General features: G+C 35.7%; 1 protein-coding gene across 1 annotated transcript; it reads left to right on the forward strand.

The window, feature by feature from the left end:
* The first annotated feature begins 990 nt into the window (after positions 1-990).
* On the forward strand, positions 991-21,351 carry LOC108257489 (antigen WC1.1). Its single transcript, XM_017455298.3, has 16 exons — positions 991-1,186; positions 1,677-1,734; positions 8,019-8,100; positions 10,860-11,138; positions 12,252-12,527; positions 12,641-12,955; positions 14,120-14,434; positions 14,917-14,976; positions 15,230-15,364; positions 16,568-16,681; positions 16,772-16,891; positions 18,170-18,244; positions 19,059-19,133; positions 20,316-20,444; positions 20,537-20,578; positions 20,889-21,351. Exons 3-16 carry the CDS (start codon positions 8,049-8,051, stop codon positions 21,044-21,046), a joined length of 2,145 nt encoding a protein of 714 aa, XP_017310787.1. The 5' UTR covers positions 991-1,186; positions 1,677-1,734; positions 8,019-8,048; the 3' UTR covers positions 21,047-21,351.
* The last annotated feature ends 3,353 nt before the right edge of the window (positions 21,352-24,704 follow it).

Below are 24,704 nucleotides of genomic sequence, written 5' to 3' on the forward strand. Positions count from 1 at the left end.
CTTAATCTATGTTGCTCCTATGCACGTTTACATTACATCATCATGCTTTACCAAATTTTGAGACATTACGTTATTTTGAACAAGGTTTCCTTGCTGACAATAGATGCATTTTGCTCTTAAATACTTAAGAACAGGATAGAAATGAACAGGGTTGAGTGTTTTAAGCATATAATTAGTAAATACACAAAATCTGGTGACCTAGCATGCATGCTATAAACATGATGGCATGAGAACATCAACGATCTATTTAATATATATATATATATATATATATATATATATATATATATATATATATATATATATATATATATATAGTTTGGGTAATAGGGTTGTACTTTCAAATGGACGTTGTAAGTCAGTATCAGAACATTGAGAATAAAGAGAAAAGAATGAAGGTAACGTCTTCCCGTGATTCCTCGGGAAATGCAGATGATGTAACGTCCTGTTGAACATGTGCCTTGTGGAATATTCCAAATATTTAATAGGGTTGAATGTGTTCAGGGTTGAGTGAATGTTGTGGGACACTAAAATGTTCATTATTCATAATCTTTAATGGATGACTCAAGGAGGCTTTAAGCATGAATGATAAATAGATTTACAGATTAATGTGAAATTAAGATTGTATGTCTTTACTTTACATACATATTTGTAAATGTAATATCAGTGAGACACAAATTGTACCCCAACTATGAAATCAATCACCTTTTATTAATTATATCTTTCTAGACAAGCAATTACTGACTGTAGCTCATCGGTTGCTATGAACAATGTTATCAGCTCCCCTGTACTCTCGCCACCACTGACCCAATATTATTTGTTTTGTGCACCATCCTCATGAATAACACTGACATGGTAATTGTATTTTAGTGGGTGTGGTCTTGGTACATGTTTATAGGTGTACACTATGCTTTGTGGCAGTATAGCACACACCTGAAATCCACAATCCACCACAATAATTTGGTTTAGAAGTAAAGTATCCATTTGCATACAGAATATGCATAATTATTTTTACCACCATTGACAGGGAATAGGGAGTATTGTGTAAAAAAAAAACTTATAAGGAAGTAAGAAGAGAAAGGGAGGAAACTAGGAGAGCAAAAGAGGAAGCAGGACAATTGCTGTGACAGCGATAATGACTAAGAATTAAGTTGACAGCTGTGAGTGCTTTAGCTTGACTGTTTTGGTAAGTAAGGAGATATTATTAGAGGAATTAGAATATATTGTTAATAATCTACCTTTCTTGATGGAATTCCTTATTTTGCCAGTAGCTGGACATTTAATGTATATTGGAAATTGTAAGTAAAATAAAACTTAGAAGTAGCAGAAGTGCTACATCTGAATGCATGTGACATTTTAGAGATATCTGTATAACACATTCTCTAACAAGTTTAATTTTTCTAATTATCCAAGGTGGGTAGTTTTCTTGCTTTTGATCATATGCCAACAGCATACAGCATGAATTTTTTTTTTTTTTAAAGCTGAGAATGCAGTTATCAAAAAATATAGCCTTGACTAGAAGCATAAATTTTTACTATAAATTTACTGTATAATATATATATATATATATATATATATATATATATATATATATATATATATATATATATATTCCATATTTGTACCATGAAGATAAGTAAATATGATTACTGTTAATAATTTCCTTCTCTCCTTAGAAGCTGTACTGAACACAAAAAGAGCAAGATAGTTTTTCAAGTCCTAACACTAACAACTGTAAGTGTAATACAATACATCCTATTTATATATTGATATGATGTGCTGTCTGAAAAGTTTTTTTTTTTTTTTTGCTTTTTATGGAAGACATAAATGACAGTTAACCAGTGGCAACTGGTGGTTGGCAAAATAGTGGAAGTACATAGAGGTGCTGTCATGTAATGGCGGCTGAGACGGATACAAGTGCAGTTTAGAGTTTTATTAAGAACAAATACAAGCAAAGGTCAGGCAATCAACAAACAGGTATGAAGTAGGCAAGGCAAATCATGAAATGAGACACTAAAAACAGAGTCAAAACCAGAATAACAACTTGAGATCAAGGCTTGGTAAACGACAGAGAAAATATCAACTGAGCGTATACTTCGCAAAGACATTGTGAATGAGCAGTCTCATATTGTGGTGTGATTGTCAATGTGATTGGGAACAGGTGTGTGTGATTAGTTCTCAGGAGAAGGTGATGTGTGTGTTCCATTGGGAGTTGTAGTCATCGGCCATGTTCGTAGTTTGTGGTGCTTTTTGGGGAATGGAGTCTAGTTTGTGGTGACATGACAGGTGCATCTAAAAAAATTTGAATATCATGGAAAAGTTTTTTTTTTTTACGTAATTTAATTTGAAAAGTGTAAATTTCATATATTGTAGATTCAATGAACATAAAGTGAAATATTTCAAGCCTTTTCTTTATTTTAATGATGATGATTATGGCTTACAGCTCATGGAAATAAAAAATCCAGTATCTCAAAATAAAGAATAAATTCTATAAAAGGTTGCGGATGCCTATGAATCTGGCAACAGATTTAAAAAGATCTCCAAATTATTTGAAATAAATCATTCTACTGTAAGGAAAATCATCTACAAGTGGCACAGATTTCAAACGAATGCCAATTTGTTCAGGACTGGCCAGAAAGAGATTGCACTGGTCAGAAAGAGATTGCACAAATTTGACCTGCATGGGAGGTGTGCCAGGAAAAAGACTTTGCAAGACCATACTTTGCCAAGGAGCATATAGGCAAAGACCAGGCCTTTTGGAATAATGTGCTCTGGACAGATGAATCTAAGATAGAGTTTTTCAGCCATAGTAACAGCAAACATATTTGGCGGTGACCAAAGACGACTTTTAAGGAGAAGCACCTCATACCAACTGTGAAGCACGGTGGTGGAAATGTTATGGTTTGGGGTTGCTTCGCTACCTCAGGGACTGGACAGCTTGCATTCATTGAATCAACAATGAATTCTGCATCATATCAAAGATTGCTTGAAGATTATGTGAGGCCATCTGTCTGAAAGTTAAAGTTGAACCGAAAGTGGACATTTCAACAGGATAATGATCCTAATCACACTAGCAAATCCACCAAGGAATGGCTCAAAAAGAAGAAATGGGGGGCTATGGAATGGCCTAGACAAAGCCCGGATTTGAATCCCATTGGAATGCTTTAGGTTGATTTTTAGGTTGATTGTTTAAAATGAGACATTTAAGGATTTAGCTTTAAAAAAGTATTTGTTGCAGTGGCCAAATTACCAAATACCTTACATTTCGATAGAACTATATATATATATATATATATATATATATATATATATATATATATATATATATATATATATATATATATTGAAAGAAACTAACATTTAGAGGTAACACTTAAGATTCAATTTTATTAAAGTTCTTTAGCCAGTTTGCAAAAGTGTGTGAACAGCTTAAAGCCATAAATACTGGCTCTCCTCTTCTCAGTGATGAACGGGTGTCAGAAACGGAAAGTTGTGCAGCCACCTTGTGTATCGGGGTGTTTTCTGCTTTTCAATAAGCGCCATCTACTGCCAGGGAGTGAATCTGCACTTTAATTCAGCTCATCGCCCTCGTTTAACGCCTGGGTGTGAACACAAAACAAAGCAGCGAAAAGCGTCCCGGTGTGAACAGGCCCTAACAATGCATTACAGCAACTGAAGAGGAAAGAGAACAATGAAACAAAAAGAAAAAGCCAGGTAGAGCAAAACATTTAAAACATTTATAATCAATAATAACATCAATAATAATCGAACCATCTAAATTAAACTGCAGCCTATGATGTGTTTTATACACGTAAAAATGTTGAATAATGCTTTTTCGATCTGATTTGCATCTGTATTTTATTCTATTATAAGAAAGTCCACTAGTATGGTGGACAGAAGTACTCTGAATGAAATAATTAAATCAATAATTAATTCAATAAACGAATAATTAAATTTTACATTTTATTTTCAAATAATTAAGTAATTAAATAGACCAATGCTTATATTGTCATTTATTATTCCATGAAAACACAGCATATATTGTTTGAAATATTTCACAATATCCACTTTCACAAAGTACTACTGCATTTAAATATTTTTTTCATAGAAGATATTTAGCAAACACCAATCACCAGACAGGGGTGTGTGCACTGAGAACTAATGCAGTGCATCAAAATTATACAGTTTTATATCAAATACATCTTAAATATATTGAAAATGGCAGGACAAACACATTGTACGCTACAGCTCACATGTGAAGGGTCATATGCGCTCATATGTTTAAGCTCTGTCGGTCTCTCGCGCACTTTCGCTCCCTCTCGCGGACACACTCGGTGTCTCTCTCGCGCACTTTCGCTCCCTCTCGCGGACACACTCGCGCTCTCTCGCGCACTTTCGGACACACTCGCTCTCTCTCGCGCACTTTCAGAGACACTCGCTCTCTCTCGCGCACTTTCGGACACACTCGCTCTCTCTCGCGCACTTTCACCTGTCGTTCTCTCTCTCCCCATTCGTTTGTCGCCTCTTACAATTCTAGCTTGTGAGGCCAAGGTTGTACTGACTTTTTCCACAGAAGAATATAACAGCTATTGATATTTCTGTTGTATAAATGGTTGAAAAAACTAATTTTCCTTGAGTTTTTGTTCAAGTATATCAACTTCATTAATGGGCACTGTTTTAAATATGATCAAATGTTTGCTTGTCCAAATATGTCAAAAAAAGCCAACAATATCCATGGGGTGTACTTATTTTTTCACACAATTTTTAAAATGTAAAAATATTTAATTTCATTATTTTGAAGGCATCTTTGCTTGACAGCATTTCTTTGCATGTGCCTAAAAGTTTTCGCCCCTACTGCTATGTGTGTGTGTGTTTGTGTGTGTGTTTGTGTGTGTGTGTGTGTGTGTGTTTGTGTGTGTGTGTGTGTGTGGCAGCATCAAAATATTTTCTAAAATCAGGTCAACATTAGCAGTATCTGCCATTTTGTGCCATTTTTCGCTGCTAGAAGAAAAACGTGACAGCTACCTAGACTTATTAACAACAAATTTCAGAAATGAATGTAAATAATCTAACATAACTCTGTACTTGCATTTTATTTACACTATTTGCAAATTACAAATATAATATAACATGATATACTAGCGTGTAAATCTGTTTTGGATTAGACTACTCAACTAAGTCCAATATGTTTAACGTTGACATGTTTGTCATGTTCAGTGATTGGCAGTTGGTTACAAGGTTTCCACCCCATTAAACAGTCATCATATACATGTCCAGATGGGACAAGTGAAGAGTGCATTGTTAATAAACATTGAGATGTTTTTTTCCAATGCAAAACATAAAAAGTACATATCCAGAAGGGTCCTTTGGTTGAACCTCTGGGGTTCCTTAAAGGTTCTATGTAGAACCCTACAACAAGTGCATCTATCCATCCATCTTCTATACCGCTTATCCTTTTCAGGGTCACGGGGAACCTGGAGCCTATACCAGGGAGCATTGGGCACAAGGCGGGGTACACCCTGGACAGGGTGCCAATCCATCACAGGACGCACAATCACACACACACTCACACACCCATTCATACACTACGGACACTTCGGACATGCCAATCAACCTACCATGCATGTCTTTGGACTGGGGGAGGAAACCGGAGCACCCAGAGGAAACACCCGCAGCACGGGGAGGGCCATCCTTATGTATACAAAGAACCTTTCAAGAACACCTTTTCAAAGAGTGTATTTCATTCACAAAGTCTTTTACCAGTTGATTTAGGTTCAGTTTGAGATAGGAGGCCAGCAATCTGTGCAGGATTCTGCTGTGCACCTCTGACTTGAAAAGAATTACATATCTAGAATTACATGAGTGCATATACTTGTCATTCATCTTGCCATACTGTATTACAACAGAACTGAAAAGGTATGGAGTTGTGAATGAGGACTTACATTTGAGGATTAACAATTGTTGAAGGGCTGATATATGATGGGGCTCCACTGCCCCTATGGACGAGCTGCCACTGCTACTACTACAACTGCTATTACTATTGCTACTACTATTACTGTTAGGGAAGCATGGTTGCATATTGGGTAGAATGATCACCTTATAGCTCCAGTGTCCTGGGTTCATTCGTGAGCTCGGATTGTCTGTAGTTTTGCATGTACTCCCTGTGCTGCCTCAAAGTGTGAATGACTGTGATCAGGATAAAGTAGTTACTGAAGATGTACTACTACTACTACTATACTACTACTACTACTACTATTACTACTACTACTACTACTACTACTAATAATAATCAGTATCATCATAACAACAACAATAATGTAATTTTATAAAAGAAAAAAATAATGTGGATTAGGACTTGGATGATGTGCTGTAGGTAACTCTAGCTCTAACTCGAAGCCAATTCAACAACGCAGAAGCAATACAGTGCTCTCTAGCATGCTGCAGATATAAAGCTCTCGATCCTTTTTAATCATTTCACACATGTATTTAACAGTGTGTCTCAACAGATACTCCCAATATAATAGGGACACTATGATAACATGCTTACACTATGATTACTACTTACTAAAGATGAAGACAAATCAAATGCTCTCTGCCTGAGAGACAAATACACTTCCCACTCTATACAGTATCTGAAAAAATTAACTGCACAATTCTGCTATGATGGTTCCAGCAGACACTAGATGATTAGCTCACATTAGACCCATTTCCCTTCAGACCCATCAGTTACAGCGACTTGTGTCATTCTCATACATTAATAGCACATTTATGGTCTCGGTTCCGTTTATCTCTCTGATCTGTAGCACAGTATGGTCTTCCAGTATAGGTTTACAGTTGTTCCTTAAGATGTGTAATAATAATAATAATAATAATAATAATAAATTAATAATAATAATAATAATAATAATAATGGACCTTATCTCTATTGGATACTCTTTCCTTGGCGCTGTAGCTTTCAAGAGCCTTATCCATGAGGCAAGATCAAGGACATTACAGGCTTGGAGTATTGTTTTTGAAATTGTCAGATCATTTGTTTCTTCTTTCTAATATATGTTTTTTTCTTCCGTGCAATGGCTCACTAAAAAAAAATAATAGGTGGACTAAAAAAACCCCGCCTCAGTTTGAATACACCTGTGGAATATTGGCCCCTTTAATTATTCATGTCTTTGTAAATACTGAAAATGATACAAGGTATCAGTGTTTAAGGCCATTTCAATGCATAATCAATGCAATATTTTGCTTATCACTAAAAATCTCTTTTCCACAAATACATATTATTCAAAATTATGTACATGTATTTTTCTTAGTGTTTTATTGGTATAACACACTCAGATGTCCGAGGCCTATTGAAATTACTATGAACTATAATGAACTATAATGAATTTAAGGCATACAAGATTTTAATGGAGATGTCGTAAAGTGTAAGCTTAAATTATATCAATAATTGGCAAAAAAATACACACACACAGTATATTATAGCATTATTAAAATTATTGAGAAAAAAAATTAAAAAATTAGAAAAAAATTTACCATTGGAAATGACCATTATAGGCTGGAATGTGTGACCTCGTATTGTGTCTGTGTTGTGGCGATTCCTTCAAATACCTTGTTACCAAATTTTAGCACAATTTTTTACAAGTTTAGCAAGTTTTAACAGGAAGGCACTCAACATCTCTTACCTGTCTTCAGAATAATTTTAAAGTTACCAATATAATTGTCTTATCAAATGAAATAAAACACTCCTCTCACCCTTTCATATCTATAATGTAATCATAAAATATGTCTGAGTTATGCAGTGTACTGCAAAGTGTAGATAATTCTAAAAAAAAAACAAAACAAAAACGTTCAAGTAGCTGTGTTCAAAGTTTTAATGTATAATAACACTAATGAGTCCTCAGATGACATTTACGTGAATGAAAGGAGGCAACAGTCTTACTTGAAAATATGAGAGAAGCTTGTTATCTCTGCCTTTCATTTCACCGTATTCTTCTCTCAGTCATGTTGCATTCTGTTTGAAGGAGTGAAGTCTACTTTCACGTTTGTTGAAAATGGAGGTTTTCAAGATCCTCGTGGCGCTTCAGGCTCTAGTCCTCTGTCAAGGTTTGTGCATCAAGTATTATCTAATTCATAAAATGTATGTATAATTTAATAAAATATTTTCATTATTTTCCTTAATGTGTTTACTCTGTGAAATTGAATTGTTCCTCTGTCTCCATATTGTTCATGCCTTTGTTTTCCATTTCCTATGTACAAAGCCCTTCTGTATCTATCTTTGATATAAGGCTTTTTATTGTTGTTCTTTATTATTATAAGTCTTCAAATCTTTAACCAGACGTTCTTTTAATTTTATTCTGTGCTTATGAGTCATCTTACGTATTCACAGATAATCACCAACATACATTTGTAAAGAATTGCACGTCAAATCATGTTATTTGGAAATTTATTTCATTTGATTTCCCCAATTTAAATGATTGGCCTGAGGGTTAATTGTATCGTGCAACTCTCCACGACTGTTTATGTATTCCAGTTTCTTATGTCAGTTTCGCATATGCACTTAAAGATATTTGCCATTATTTATTTATTTATTATTTATTTTTTACATTTTACATTTATGGCATTTGTTGAGATGCCCTTATCCAGAACGACTTACAGACATGCTTTGTAGTCTCTATCATTAAAAGACCCTCATGAGTATGATCAGTTTAAATACCCTGTTGGAGAGGTTAGTACAGTATGTAAAAATTAACAAAGTGCTTATTTAAGTGCTTGATGAAGAGGTAAGTCTTTAGTTTTCATTTGAAGACAACCTTTAATTGTTTTTCATTGTATAATATAAAGATATAATTCCCGATCTTAGTATTATAAGTTTCTGTCTCCATTCACTCCTGACCCAGATAAACGTTTGTTGTACTACAGTCACAAAAAGTAAATTAATTACATGTTTCAGAATATTTTTGTCATTGCAAGTAATGTGTCCTATTTTGAAATTAACATTTAGTCCGGCGGTGAGTAAGGTGGTGTAAATGTGGTCTTGCTTAAATCGGTAGTGGCCAAAAGGCACGTGTGATGTGGGTATTATCTAAGCTGGAAAATGTCCTGACTTATACTCATGACATGAAAAGAGTATGACCTGGCCTCATATTATGAAACCTGACACATTAAGATAATTTGAGTTCTTTTTTTGCGCTTTCCTGAGTCATAGATTCTATAGTCTTGAGTCACAGTCTGACCTGCAATAAAAAACAAGGCTGAAATAAATCATCATCATCAAGCCTTAAGTACAAATACAAATAGTATGTTGTCAATGGTATATAATGGTATATAATGGTATTTTCAGATTAAGACACGTGGCTAATCATAACCTTAAGTAAACTTTATCCTATATATGTTCACTGCATTTCAGTGCACCATTGCTGTGAATATTACTTCTCACAGAGTTATAAGTATATGGCGGGATGTGACAGGATGTGGGGTGTTGTTGTGGTGTGGAAGTGCACTCTCTGATGAGTTGCAGGTGCAATCACACTTCCCTTGTAACTTTTTTGTTAAAACAGCAACACAAGCCCTAGGCAACTCCACACTGCATAGAGGGTAGCATAGATTAAAATAGTTTGAGATGTCGAAGTGTGAAAATGCAATTAGAGTAAAAGTGATTGCACACTACTTGGGTAGACTTGGAATATATCTAATATGATTACTGTCTGTGTCTGTATGTTCATTTGTGACACTGTTCAATATTTTTGTATGTTCATTTTTGTTAAAGTGCACAGCCGATACATCTGTGTGCATCTCTAATCACATAGTGTATTGATTAATAAAGTGTGTTCTGATTCTGATCAACTTCAGTCAACCTCTTTGTCAACAGAAAAGGTCTAACATCTCCAGACTTTCATTTCTATTTATCATCACAGGAGATTTTTAAAGAGCACTCCAAAACCGCTTGATGGTTTATTTTGATGAGAGAGATTGGTATTTGGGGCAAATTTGTTATGACAGCATCAGTTTTCAGTATTGTGTATAAATTAAATCAGGGTTGGTATGAGTATGCTCAGTTTTGTGACTTTACACGGTAGCATCAATGGCATGAAACTATAAACTTCTAATTTAATTATTACTGAAAATATAGTAGGGAACTTTGTCTGAGATTCTCCTTTGACATTAAGATTAAATATAATGCTATATTTATTTTAGTTATTATTTCGGGTCTATTTCAACACTTTTTTGATATGATAGATGAGATCTTATTTCAAAATAGGATACCAGTATTATTTCTTGAAATAGTATAATATTCTGCTGATTTTTGCTTTTGTTTGGTGTATTTGATTGGTTGATTTTCATTTAAAAAAATCAGATTATGTTTTACTAAATAATAATAATAATAACAATAACACCAACAATAATAACTAAACTTTATTTTATGTGGCACCTTTAAAAGTAGCACTTTACATAAAAGACACAGTCATGTGTAAATACAAATCATAAAAATAAGCATACATGTCAACACTCAGAAGATTAATTCAACAGTCAAGTAAAAGCTAACCTAAAAAACATGTTTTAAGAAAAGATTTAAAAATACCTAACATCTTATATCAGCTGGAAGTGAATTCCATAGTTTTAGGAGCATAACAAGAGAAATCCCTATCCCAAGGAGAGTAAATTAACTAGCAAGAAAGCATATAATATTACTGACTTGGTGTTTTTCTGTCCTTGTAACCTAACTTAACTTCCCCAAAGCAATTGCAGTTACATTTTTACAAAAGATATAAATGATGCTCTCTCCATTACCTAACCTGCTCTTTAGTATTGTAACTACAGACCTGATAATCTTTCAACTATTTCATTCTTTGTTCTTTCCTCAGCTAAACTGTCCATAATCCAGACCTCCACACCCTGCTCCTGGACTGTGACCTCGGCAGGAGAAAATCAGAGTTTGGCTATTTTCACGAATCAGTCCCTGTCACCGCTTGCTGCTCGGATCTGCCAGGCCCTCGGCTGTGGTAAGGTCCACGAGCTAAAAGAGAGCATTGCACGTGGAACTGCGAGCTGTCTCACAGGCTGCAGCTACCACAATAACCAACTGATCAACTGCACAAAGGTTAATAGGACAAACTGCAGCATTCTGTCTGAGGTTGTTTGTGGTAAGAGTCGATCTGTTTTTTAAATTACAGCAATTATCATAAAAAATAAAAATCTTTAAATCATGTGTGTGATCCCCCATAAAACTGTAATAATGTGCTGTAAACAATGCCTTGAGTGTCACTATCCATTAATTTACCATCTAGTGTTTATTTATAACTAATAATGGCCTGTGAATAATTATAAAGCAACTATAATATTTATTAACATTATAAGCATTTGAAATTGCCATTATTGAGTACTTCCAAAACACAAAGACACACAGTATATGTTGCACCTGCATATGTGTGCTTCCTGTTTCTTCAGAGTTCAGTAGATGCCACAAATGTGTGTCCTTGTTATTTTTGGAAGCATTCAGTTTTATAGGTTAATGTTGTATAATGGTTAATAAATATTGCAATTGCTTTAAAGTTGCTCCCATATATTTGGTCATATGCCTTTATTATTTTGACATCAACGTTTTCACATTTCAATATATATATATTTAACATTATATAAGGGGTCTCCAGTGCCGGCGCTTTGTAATAGTCAGTAAGTTTTCCAAAACTGGAAAGTCTTTAGGACAGAGGCCTTTCTAGTCTCTCGGTAACATGACAAGCTGTTGTTTTATGAATTAGAGTGATGAAAAAAGAGATGCTGGTGAGGAAATGTTGCTATAACGATAACGGGAATAAGTGATAACGGGAACTAACTTGTGTCATGGACTTTCCACAATTTTAAATGTAATTATAAAGGATAAATTTGTCATTCATTACAACTTACAATTTGTAATTGGTAGCAAAGTATTGTGGTAAGAGATATAAATCACTTCAGAATGTGCTGTTATTTAAAATTACCAACTTCAGGCTGGTTATGACACCACCATGTCATGTTTTATTCTTTACATTTCCATAACCGAGACCCACACCAGGCACAATTTTATTATTCTCCAAAGTTTTGCTATTTACCTTCATGGGAACAAGTAATTAGCTTAAAAGCAAGTATGCTCTTGGCTGTTTATGTGATGGTGAAACCCTAATTATATATATATATATATATATATATATATATATATATATATATATATATATATATATATATATATATATATATAATGCTGACATTATTTCCACCAGATGCTCCTTACATAACCCCAACAAATCACCCCTGCATCTGGAACATAATGTCTCCAATGCCTAAATCAGCAGTCATTCTGACCAAGGAGTCCATGCTCAGATTGCCCAGTGAAATATGTCAGAACCTCAACTGTGGAGAAGCCTTTGCACAGAACAGCACAGAAGCACCTTCAAACAGTACTTGTCTAACTGATTGCATCTACCACAACTCCTATTTGTGGAACTGTTCCACCGTGGTCAGAAATGACTGCTCAATCATTTCTGAAGTCATCTGTGGTAAGTTATGAAATTTGGACATGATGTCTATATATCATATTCTAATAAAGGTGTATTTTCTGGAGAAGCAAATGACAGACTGTAGGTTAAAGGACTTGCATCCGTTACTGCAGGTAACCACAAAGTCAGACTGTCAGGAGGTAGCCATAAGTGTGCTGGACGGGTGGAGCTGTGGAGCGCTGGACAATGGGGCACAGTGTGTGATGATGAGTGGGATAAACAGGATGCAGATGTGATCTGTGCTCAGCTGAACTGTGGATATGCAATCTCTGTTAATGGGCAGGACGGCCCCTATAGCCAAGGTCGAGGTCCTATTCTTATGGATGAGCTGAACTGCACAGGGAAGGAGAGGAGCCTGTGGGAGTGTCCTGCAGTGAGGGAAGGTCATGACTGTGGACATAAAGAAGATGCTGGAGTGGTGTGTTCAGGTACGTCTCAAGGCCTCAGCATAACTCCTGTGGAGATTAGGTTTGACTGGCTTCCATGAAAAATATTACATTATTGGGCAAATTTCACAAACGAACATCCTAAGCCTGTGATTGGTCATTACAAACTAGGTTTGCTCAAGCTTTTATATGGAGTGCTGCAGAAATTATGTTTTTTGTAGGCCAACCCGGAAGTTAGCATCACACTGGTTCCCTCGACAAAAAGCCAACAGGAATTTTACATTGGCTTTTGGATGATTACAGAAAATAAGCTCTGTGACCAGAACACAACTTTTATGAATTTTGAAGCCTAAATACAATCACCAGAAGTAAAAAGCTAAAGTTATAAACGAACGACATCATGGTCACATGACTTCAATGACACATCAATCTTTATTTAAAAAACATTAAAATTGGAAAATATTATTAATTGATAAATGTTGGAAAAGTTGGAAGTTTGACTTGGAATAGTTTGCAAGAGTATAAACACAGTGAGGCTGTAGTAGATGGGTTTTCCTGTTCAGCGTGATGACGTTTAGTGTCCCCAACAACCTCTGTAGTCCCATTTTGCCACTTGTTAACAACCTCCTTTTTTAAGACACGTAACACTTAAAAAAAATCACGAGTGGGGTATTACTGATGTATTTTATGTCATAGAATAAAATGTGAAAATATCTTGAGCTTGTGTTAATCACAGACCTTATTTCAGTCATTTAACCAAAAACCCATTCAAAAAACCAATTGACTTTGGGACGATGGAACCGAAAGTGCTTAAATTGCTAACTCATTTCCGGATTTTTGGGACTCATTTTTGCCAGACTGTATTCCAGGATGAATGACTGTGAGGAGTGCCAATCTTCTTCCTGTAGTTGTGGAAATTGCCATAACATTTTTATAGCGCCACCTGCAGTACTGGAGCACTTGTATGTGACGTCCAATATAAATCGCAGAGGTGGTTTTGTCTTCACACAAATGTCTTAGACATCATCTCTGCATTAAGTATACTGAGGCCTTCAGTATGGTCTTTCTAGGGTTTTTGTGACTGCTTTTTAACTAACTTGACACCATAACTTGTACACCTTTCTGTTTGATATATCAATCAGATGCACTTTAATCAATGTGAACCTGGCATACATTTTTTCTCCTTTTTCTGTCAACATTCTAAAGAATATAAGGCTCTGAGACTCACTGGCGGACTGGACCATTGCTCAGGCAGAGTAGAAATTCATCGGAATGATTCTTGGAGTACGGTGTGTGATGACTGCTGGGCAAAGGAGGAGGCATCCATGGCTTGCGCCATGTTGGGCTGTGGGGAAGCAAAACAATTCACAGCCTTTAAGACACCCTTTACCCACACAAATGGAACACGTTGGTATTATTGGTGTTCAAAAGACCATAAAATCCTGTGGGAGTGTAAGGAGATAGAGGCAACTAGCACTTCATTGTGCGAAGACCCAAAAGCTGCAGGACTGATTTGTACTAGTAAGTAATCAATCAAGAAATTAATCAAGCATTATTTCCTTTTTGTATATAATAAATAAAAATACATTTGACTGGCTTTTTACCTGAGCAGTATGGTGTCTCATTGGCTAGTGTTGCTGACACATAGCCACAGGGTTGAGCAGTAGTTACTGTCTGTATGGACTTTTGCATGCTCTCAGTGTTCTTGAAGTCCATATGGGTTTCCTCTCATCTCCCAAAAACATGCCAGTAGATTGTAAATATGCGATGTGATTTATCCCCACCTTGCGTCCAGGTTTTCTGGCACCAGATCCACCATGACCCTAAGCAGGTTAATGAAGATGAATGAATAATTGAATGAATGATGGTTTTGCCCTATTTGGTCATATTCATCTTGCAGCATTTTGCAGTGCTCATGAAATAAAAAGTGGTGTTTTACAGCTTTTTGTACACTTGTACCCGTATATGAACATATATTTTATTAACTAAGCTGCCTCTTCCAGACTCTCTTGGAATGCCTTTACCTACCATTCCAGATGTAGCTACGACCATGGTAACAACAAGTAAGTATCATTTTTGGACATTTCGAGATGAGTACATTTTTGAAAACAAATTAGGAATAATAAATCATTTACAGTATATGGATTGAATAATATAGAAGTAATGAACCATATTTTTTTATGTACCTTAAGTCTTTGTAATAAATTGAATGCTGGATTAAACATTTCAGTAACACATTACACATAACACATGTTTTATAATCAAAGTAATGACACCTTGGTCAAAATTACATACATATTCTTTCTCTCTTCTAAGTGAAAACCACAACAGAAGCGCCCACAGTGTTCTGGTCTCCTGAATTACTGGGCTGCATTATACTGTCCTGCATTGTTTTGATTGTAATTCTCTCAAACATCATCATATGTTGCTGTTCAAAAAAGAAAAGAAAAGGTTGGTATAAATTCAAGCAGCATGTTAAGTTATTGTTTGAAGTAAACCTTGTTAAATGTACAAAATGACTTTTAGGAACGTTTTAGCCTTATCAATCTAAAGTGACTATACAAATGGATAGTGTAGGTGTACTGCATTAAAGTCCCCTGCACAGGGACGTTAGTTGTACTGTCAATCATCCGAGGCTAAGCCTAGATTCTTCTCCATCAAAAACCTTTTAAAAATGTACTTCTAAATAGACTGTTTCCATGCTTATTTAAGCACTTAGCCCATGTGAGAGGTAATTGCTTAAATAATGTGAAAATTTGAAAAAAAAAAGAGGTGGATTTATTATAAAACTTTCCTCGGATGTTATCATTGTTTGCAGGACTACCAGACCGATAAAATAAAAAACTTGTTGGCTATCTAACACAAGAATAAGCTAGTTTGGTGTCACCAGTCAAGGGCACAGCTATATCATATCACATCATATCATATCATATCACAATATCATTGTGTATCGGTTTAGCTGGGTACAAAGCCATGCAAAGTTTGTAAGCTGTCCTTACTTGGAACTCATGTAGAAATTTACACACCTTGATTTCCTGCTCAGCATAAGAGGGTGTTAGTGTTTCAGTTTCAACCCCTTGACTTGTAAAAAAAATTGAGGTGTGTAAATTTCCCCGTTGACATGAGTATTTCCATGTATTTTCCTGTAAACCCTGTCTGATTGGTCTTGCTCTTGTTCAATGAAGATAAAATTCAATATTCATTCACTGAAGATACAAAATTACAACACTGCCATCTTCTTTACTGATGTTCATTTATGTAGTGATAAACTGCTCCAAGTGGAGAATTATTCAGGGCTAAAGAAAAATGCAGGGGTCGGGTTATGCCCCTGCCCCTGCATAAGCTTTAAATATTTTGTTTGTGCCCCAATGTAAGAGAGCATAATTTGCTCTGCACTGGTGGTGCAACACATGGAATGATACTACCCAATTGGTGATGTTTACTAACTTGTGTATACAGAATAGGTCAGTTAGTGTTCTCCTCCAAGCAAGTTCATCTGCTCTATGATGTTTTTTGATCATTTGTTTATAAATGTACCATGAGGTACATGTTTAACATGTAACATGTGTTATTCATGCCCCTCTTGGGATGTCCCAGGATGCTTTATAGCCCATTTAAGAATGTTTGCTAAAACATTCATACTGTCTCAAACAGCTCTTCAAGTTCAGCAGAGATTTGTCAATCTACAAACCAACGCTGCAGCTGAAGAAAATAACTATAGAGATTCTATCCACCTTGTTAAAGTCACCAACAATGACAACAATGCCGGTCAGTGTACACAACACCTGAAATGAAAACGAGATTTTTGTTTTCCCACAGAACAGTGATGAGTGAATGTGTGCTTTTATTTTTCTACAGCCCCAACAATGCCACAACAAATGTGGACCCAGAGTAGTGTCGAGAGTGCGTCCTATGATACAGACTATGAAGCCAATGACAGTGGCCCAAACGGTGATTTCACCCTGTCCACATTCCGCAGTGAGTTTATACCAAGATATAAGAATAACATGAAGCTATCATACAATGCACGGTACTGTAAAACTAGCTCAATCAAAATAAATAATATCCAATTCAAGCAGAAGGAAAACTCTTCTCAACAGATTCCTCTCACTTCCAACCTCACTTACAATTACTCCCATCATGCTTCAATCATATATGTCCTAAGCAAGAGAGATTGTGTAAACTTCTGATTGCTATGAACACCATTAGCAGACACTCAAGGACTATTGCAGCCAAACTTATTCATCTACTTAAACTCAGACTCGAATCACAAATTCTTCAAAATTCACAAATTCACAAAAAAAGATTTGCAACACAACTTGGATTTAACGACAAAGATTTGAATATAAGCTTTGACTTTTCCATTATGACTTAAAGTGTGAAAGGAGAGTGCACATGATTAAATGAAGATCAGTAAAATGTTTAATAATTAAGAAAAATGAGGTATGTAAAGTTGCAGGAAGTCCATAAAAAAATCCCCATGGTATCTTGCATACGTTATGGCTTTGTGTAAATCAATTGAACAAATACTGTACATTTTTATAGAATGTTTTTGATTGCTATTGTGTACTACATTTTATGGTTATCACCACTGAATGAATATTTTGTAGATTTTAATGATTATAGTTACAATATTTGCCCAACGGTTTGTAGACTGCTGATTATCACACCTATATGTGCTTTTTGAACATCCCATTCCAGATTTAGTCCCATTCCATACCTATTATAATAACTTCCACTCTTCTGGGAAGGCTTTCCACTAGATTTTGGATTGTGGCTGTGGGGATTTGCCCATTCAGGGCAAGAATTAGCCACATTAGTAAGTTCAGGTACTGATCTATCAGATGTAATCGGCATTCCAATGCATCCCAAAGGTAAAACCTTGACAAACCAGTGTCATCATGGACCTGAATTTGTGCACAGGGGCATTGTTATGTTGGAAAAGGTTTGGGCGTCTTAGTTCCAGTGAAAGTAAATTGTAATGCTACAGCATACAAAGACATTCTAGACAATTGTGTACTTATAACTTTGTGGCAACATTTTGGGGAAGACCCACATATGGGTGTGATAGTAAGGTGTCTATAAACTTTTGACCACATAGTGTATTTTTCTTGTGTCGCATTTTGATATGTCATTAAATCTTGTGAGGAAGTTTAGGACTAAGTGTTGTTGCTTCAAACTTCCAGGTCATCAGTTCATTCCTGAGCTTAGGTTACTGTCTGTGTGAAGATTCTCATGGTCTCCCCTCCATTGCAGACTCTATGCGGTACAATGCAGATGGTCGAACTCCTGCTATGAAGGGCCCAAATCTGCAGATTGTGACTGAGGAGGGTGAGTCAGCCAGTGATTTGGTTCTTATACATGCAACTCTGTGGGCCTAAGACTTTACTATAGTGTATGTATACTGTAGTTATGAGAAGATGACTTATTCCTTCTCTATGTTTTGTTTTGTGGAAACTTTTGTAATGACAAACACAAATATTATATAAGCATCACCAGTATAACTGTATAACTGATAACACATACATAATTGAAATGGAGTAGAGTAACACTTAGCCGCAACTGAAACCTATTTTTTTTTTCTTTCTGCTTTCTTCCTGTCTTTGTTTTTTTTTGGGTGTAAAACTTATGATTACTCAATGGAAAGCACCTACCACCTGAAAGTTCAGCTTTAAAAGAAAGAAACTTGATTGTATCTCTTACCGATGTAGTCATTTGAGTCCTTAAAATTGAATCATGCAAGAAAGTACAATGGGAGAAGAAATTGCATGCAAACTACAAGCATGCTTAGTGTAAATTTGTTTGAAATTGAAAATTGCCGTTTGCTGGTTTGAGGTTAGGTTCATGACATCTTTAGGTGGACTGACTCTATTACCAAATCATTTGTTAAACTAGACAGCCTAGGAAATAAAATAAAACATTTCCATGTCATTTTGGTGAAACATATTAAAGTATAAAGTATATTAATGGCAGAAAAACCCAATTTTGTCTGTTTGCCAGAAATTGCATGGTGTATATATTTGCTGTATATTTACTGTATATATAAAATGCAGAAATATATATTTTAAAATATGTAGTTATCTTTTAACTACCAACACTATTAAAATATTACAAGGAAACATGTTGCATTGATGTTCACATTTAGACACACATGCTACAATGCAAGGATACCTGCAAGCCCCCGTGGATGCATTTCAGCGCCTCTCTGCAACTCCCAGTGGTGAGTGATCACTTTTAATCCTTGTTTGTACTACTAACTCCTAAATATTAACTGTTTCTTTAAAGGAGTACTTCAGTTCTTTTTTTAAAACCCCTAATTTCTGTCCAGTGCATCTGTAGCATATGGGTACTTAGGAAAATTTACAGCATTTCTTTGTATTTTACTTTTCTTGAAACTCACTTATAATGATGGCCGAAGAGCAGTTGTTGAATTCTGTCAATAAATATTTAAAACACATCACTATATGATACAACTTTCCAATACTGGAGCAATACATTAAAAACTCATTTTTTCGACTTACATTTTCCCCAAGGAACAACTGAGCCATGTTTGTTTACTTGATTATTTATATATAGATATAACAGCACAACCGGATGTGTTGATTCCTTTTATACCTCTGCAATTTGCCAATGATATAAATTTTTAAATAAAACAGCAATTGTATTTATTAAAGAACAAAATGTCATACATTTTTTACTTTTTAAATTCATTCATAGCTATAACGTATGTCATAGCAGCACCGATCTGTTACTGTTAACTGTTACAGCCTGTTGCAAACACTGACACTAGAGACTCCTTCCAGAAATGATAAATAACATTCCTCTTCACAGAAATCTTCAACACTTTAACAATTACTCCCAATTTAAAAACATCTTTATGCAGAGCACCACCATACATGTACTCATGTAAGTTGCTACTATACAAAGATAATTTATTAGAATGAGAGCAACTACTTTGAACATGAGATTTGTCTTGCAGACAGAACTATTGTCAGAGCTGCTGTTATAAAAAATTATCAACACCTTCTGAACAGTCAGTATTCAGGTTCAGAATTGAAAAAACAGGCTATCATTTAGGAATTTTTTTTTCGTTCTTTGGGGGCTTTCTCCATATACTCTGCTTTCCTCCCCCAGTCCAAAGACATGCGTTGTAGGCTGATTGGCATTTCCAAATTGTCTGTAGTGTATGAATGTGTGTGCACTTGTGCCTTGAGATGGGTTGGCACCCCGTCCAGGGTGTCTCCCACCTTGTTCCAGAGTTCCCTGGGACAGGCTCCAGGCTCCCCACAACCCTGTATAGGATAAGCGGTACAGAATATGGATGGATGTATGGACAATATGCATTCTTTGAAATAAGGACTGCTCTGACATTAGGAACACATCTGTTTCCTTAACTCCTTAGCCGACTCATTTGACACGTCCAGCACCTCATCTGGGGAGTGTTATGAAAATACAGGCCACAACACTGAAGATCTATACTTGGAGAATTACGAAAATCCTGGAGAAATTAGAAGTGACCTGCAGCCTGGAAGTATGCTTTTTCTGATTACATTTGAAATAAAAATAAGCAGATAAAAATTCAAAAATCCATACTATAATTTTATTTGTTGTTACTTCACCCAGTTCCCACTATACACAGCACTGAGGACTTCCCAAATGCTACAGGTAACTTCGTTAATAATCACAGTCTGTAACACATTCCTTTAGGATTTATCTGTATGGTGCTGCCAAAAATTCATTATTATATGTAGGTTTCACTGCATAACAAGTATTAAATGAAGTTTAATGAGTTACAAATGAGAAAATACAAACAAATAATAATATGATTTTAATATTATGATGCTAATAATGACAAAGATTTAAATAAAATATTAAAGTAAACAAAGATAAATGATAATGAAAGAAACACTATTACCCCTCTTGTTGTTGTTATTATAGCTATTTTGCTGCAAAAGTCAAATGTGCTTCTGTTTAGTGTCGGGACCGAGTATGGACCTGAGCGATGGAGAAGATTCCCCCATTTACTCTCCTGTGAGTGCTGATGTAGAGCCCTTCTCAAATGACACGGATGAGAATTATGACTATGATGACTATGATGATGTTATTAACTACTCACAGTCACCATTGATGTGAGCTGGACCTACTGATGTAATGGCCTTGTCAAAAAAAAAAAAAAATAATAATTCTGAATTAGCTAGTTAATTAAAAATACCTGAGAATCCTATTTTCCTGTACATTCTACAACTATGTTTTACTTGTTGATGACTTTATGATGAGTGTCTTGAAAATTTAAAGACAGAGATCATGTATTTAGGGTGCTGGTCTAGAATTAGTTGTCTGTCTCTCTCTCTCTCTCTCTCTCTCTCTGTGCGTGTGTGTGTGTGTGTGTGTGTGTGTGTGTGTGTGTGTGTGTGTGTTATATTTGCACTGAAACCCCCCCCCCCCCCCCCCCCCCAGCACTTTCACCCTGAGCAGGTTTATATGTATATGAACGGGAGCTATTATGGTAAGAAAAATAACGGATTCTTGTTCTGTCCAAGACTCTAAAAAAATAAATGTTTAAACTGACGATGATTAAACTCAGAGAGCGGCTGAAACCTGACAAAGAAAGGAACCTCTTACTTTAAAAGAACATTTTATCTATAAATGTAAAAAGGTGGAAAAGGATTAATGTCTAAAATGCATTTTGTATTGTTACATTTAGCATGTTACTGTAAATACAATTGTTTTCATACTATTTGTAAATAATTATGAAATGCAGTTTTTTAAATTGACCACACTGTGTCGCCATATACATTTAAGAACGGTAAGTGTTTGTTCTGGGCTTTACTTTCAGCGTTTGGTTGATTTATACGTTTATATCAGTGATACTGTAAAAAAAATGACCATGATAGTTGGAATTCTTGTAAAAACAATAATTATAATTATTAGGGGTCCAAACACCAAGGTAATGGATCCTTATACTGACTTTGTGTTCTTCTTTTTGGTCCACATACTACATTCATTTAGTACGAGTTCACATTTTAAACCATGTAGCACCACCAGCTGAATAAATACCCTTATTACTCTTTACAGTTTCCTATTTTTCCTCACATTTCCTCCTCACTTTGGTCACCCGCCAATTCCCAACCACCAGCCAGCTCTTTCCTATCATCTGAGACACTTCAAACCAGCCAAACAAATCGTTGTCAACTGCTGCTCACACGGAAGCATAACACACTCAGAGGAAAGCGCTATTTACCCTCTTCTGCAGACATCAACTCACAGGTGACCATGATTTTGGCACAAAGTTTCTGGCAAAAAAAAAAAAAAAAAAAAAAAAAAAGAATAAAAAACAGAATGAAAATTTATCTTCACTGGAACTAAGTGGCCAAACATATTCTAGCATGACAATGCCCCTGTGCACAAAGTGAGTTCCACGAAGACATGGTTTGATAAGGTTGGAATGGAAGAACTGAGGCCTGAACCTGATCTCAACTCCACTGAACACATTTGGAATGATATTGCAACTGCAGCTGACTTATATGTTCTTTGATCACTGCAACTAGAAACAGGAAATGAAGTCATTGAAGTGCATTAGCATTATTTATTATGCATGAAGCCTCCATGCATAGTAAAATGCATGAAAATATCTTCCTCACAAGAGGAAAATGTTAAGCACACAATTTCCACAATGGAACCAACCAAAAATATAAATAAATCATTAAAATAAATAAGTAAGTAAAGTCTTTATTTCCATATTGTCACCATCCAGTGCCTAAAGACTGGACCCCTTAATTGCTGTTTGGACCTATATTTAATATTATTAATGTGTATTACTGAAATTCAGCAGCTGAAATTCAGAAATGATGTTTTTTTTTATTTTTTATTTTTTTTATAAGTATTTTTATTTAAAAAAAAATGTTTTATAGGCAGTCTTAGTTAATATTCTTCAGTGCACAGTCATCAATATGTCAGTTCTTGGCCTTCAGAATGTCTGGGTATTTATGCTTGAAATTACGACTGCCTGTAATGTGTTCTTAATTGACATGATCTAATGGTTGACATTCCTTCTCATGCTGGAAAATGCCCTTGTCCACCTGGAAGGCTGATTTATTCCACCAATGTTTATTCCATGTCACATGGATATATTAAAGTTCTGTGCAAATTTAAATCATTAGAAACTGTATATTAAACATTATTTTGTATTCATATATTGATCATCACTGACCATCTGTACACACAGCAGTTCCCCTTAGTCACAGCAGTGAGGATGTTTGTATTTGAGTCACTTGGGGTCAGCAATATTTACGTTAGACATTTTTGTGTAATATTTGGCAACATTTCCTTCACATTTCAGCTGCTGTGAATAAAATTTCTACTCAGATGAAAAACTTGACCATGAGTTCATGTAAACAGAGGATTAGTAAATGGTATGGACCACTAACATTTAAGGTGTCTCTATATGCCTGTCAATCATCCATCCATCTATACATCCATCCATTTTCAGTACTGCTTATCCTTACTGGCTCACAGTGAACCTGGAGCCTATCCCAGGGGTATGGGGCACAAGGTGGGGGACACCCCGGACAGGATGCCAATTCATCGCAGCCCACAATGTGCACAAACACATATATTCACACACCCGTTCATTCACTATGGACACATCTTTTGGACATGCCAGTCAGCCTACAATGCATGTCTTTGGACTGGGGGAGGAAACCGAAGTACCCGGAGGAAACCCCTGAAGCACATGGAGAACATACAAATTGTGTGCATACTAAGCCATCATGCCCCTGCCAGACAATCATGTTGCATGTAAATTTAAAAAAGCCTTGGCTGCACACATGTATTTGGGTTTGGGGCGTGGCTTTGGAAAACTGAGGGGAGGGGCTTCAAAACAGAATGCTCAGAGATTTCTGCCAAAATAGCTTACAATTCCTTTATTGCAAAGCTTTTGTTAGAGGTGCTTTAGATGGAGAATTGGCACAAGTCATAGAGAAGCACCATAAATCAAGAAAAATGCTTGTCATTCCACATGCACAACCAGAGTGTCCAAGAACCTGGTGTTTTTTCCCTTAAGAAACAGATGAAATGTTTAAAATAACACACATATTTAATCATTCACAATCAAGAGATAAGTCTTCTGCTTTATCTAACACTGTTTGACTAACCGGGTTATTATCTTATTCTTCAGGAATGTTCGGTGAGGTGATCACACAGGATTTTTCAATTAGCTTGGACAAATGTTTGAAGAAAAAATTCCATTTGCTCACGAGATCTTTGTACAGTGTCATTTGTCTTGATAATGTGCCTTGGTATGCTACTGGATATACTATGAGTGTGAAGTTAAGTGGGTTTTATTGTCATCCCTCCAACTTGAAGTACAGAATGAAGTACAGACATACAGGACTACATAAAGTGCAGATACATGGTGGTGTGAGATGAGTGCAAAATATACAATAAGTACATGGAACAATAAATACACAAGATAGTGCATACTAAATAGATAGGAAAACAGAACATTACTGGATGAATTTGTAGTAGTAAGAAATGTCCCATATCAGCATAATAACATTTTCTCTGAGGAATAATACAGTCCATGAAATATTGCTCAAATTTCAAAGTGCAGGCATGTAGTGATGGTTGTAGTAGGTAGTTGTAGGGAAGGGATTTGCTTAGTCCAGATAGGTTTTGGGGCTCTGTGATGAGAGGTCTGACTGCCTTAGGGAAGAATCTATTATGGTGACTGGTGGAGGTGGCACAATGTTCTGGTACCTGAGGTTATAAATGCAATTTGGAGTAATTCACT

Source organism: Ictalurus punctatus, chromosome 24 (genome assembly GCF_001660625.3).
Source record: "Ictalurus punctatus breed USDA103 chromosome 24, Coco_2.0, whole genome shotgun sequence".
Lineage (NCBI taxonomy): Eukaryota > Metazoa > Chordata > Actinopteri > Siluriformes > Ictaluridae > Ictalurus > Ictalurus punctatus.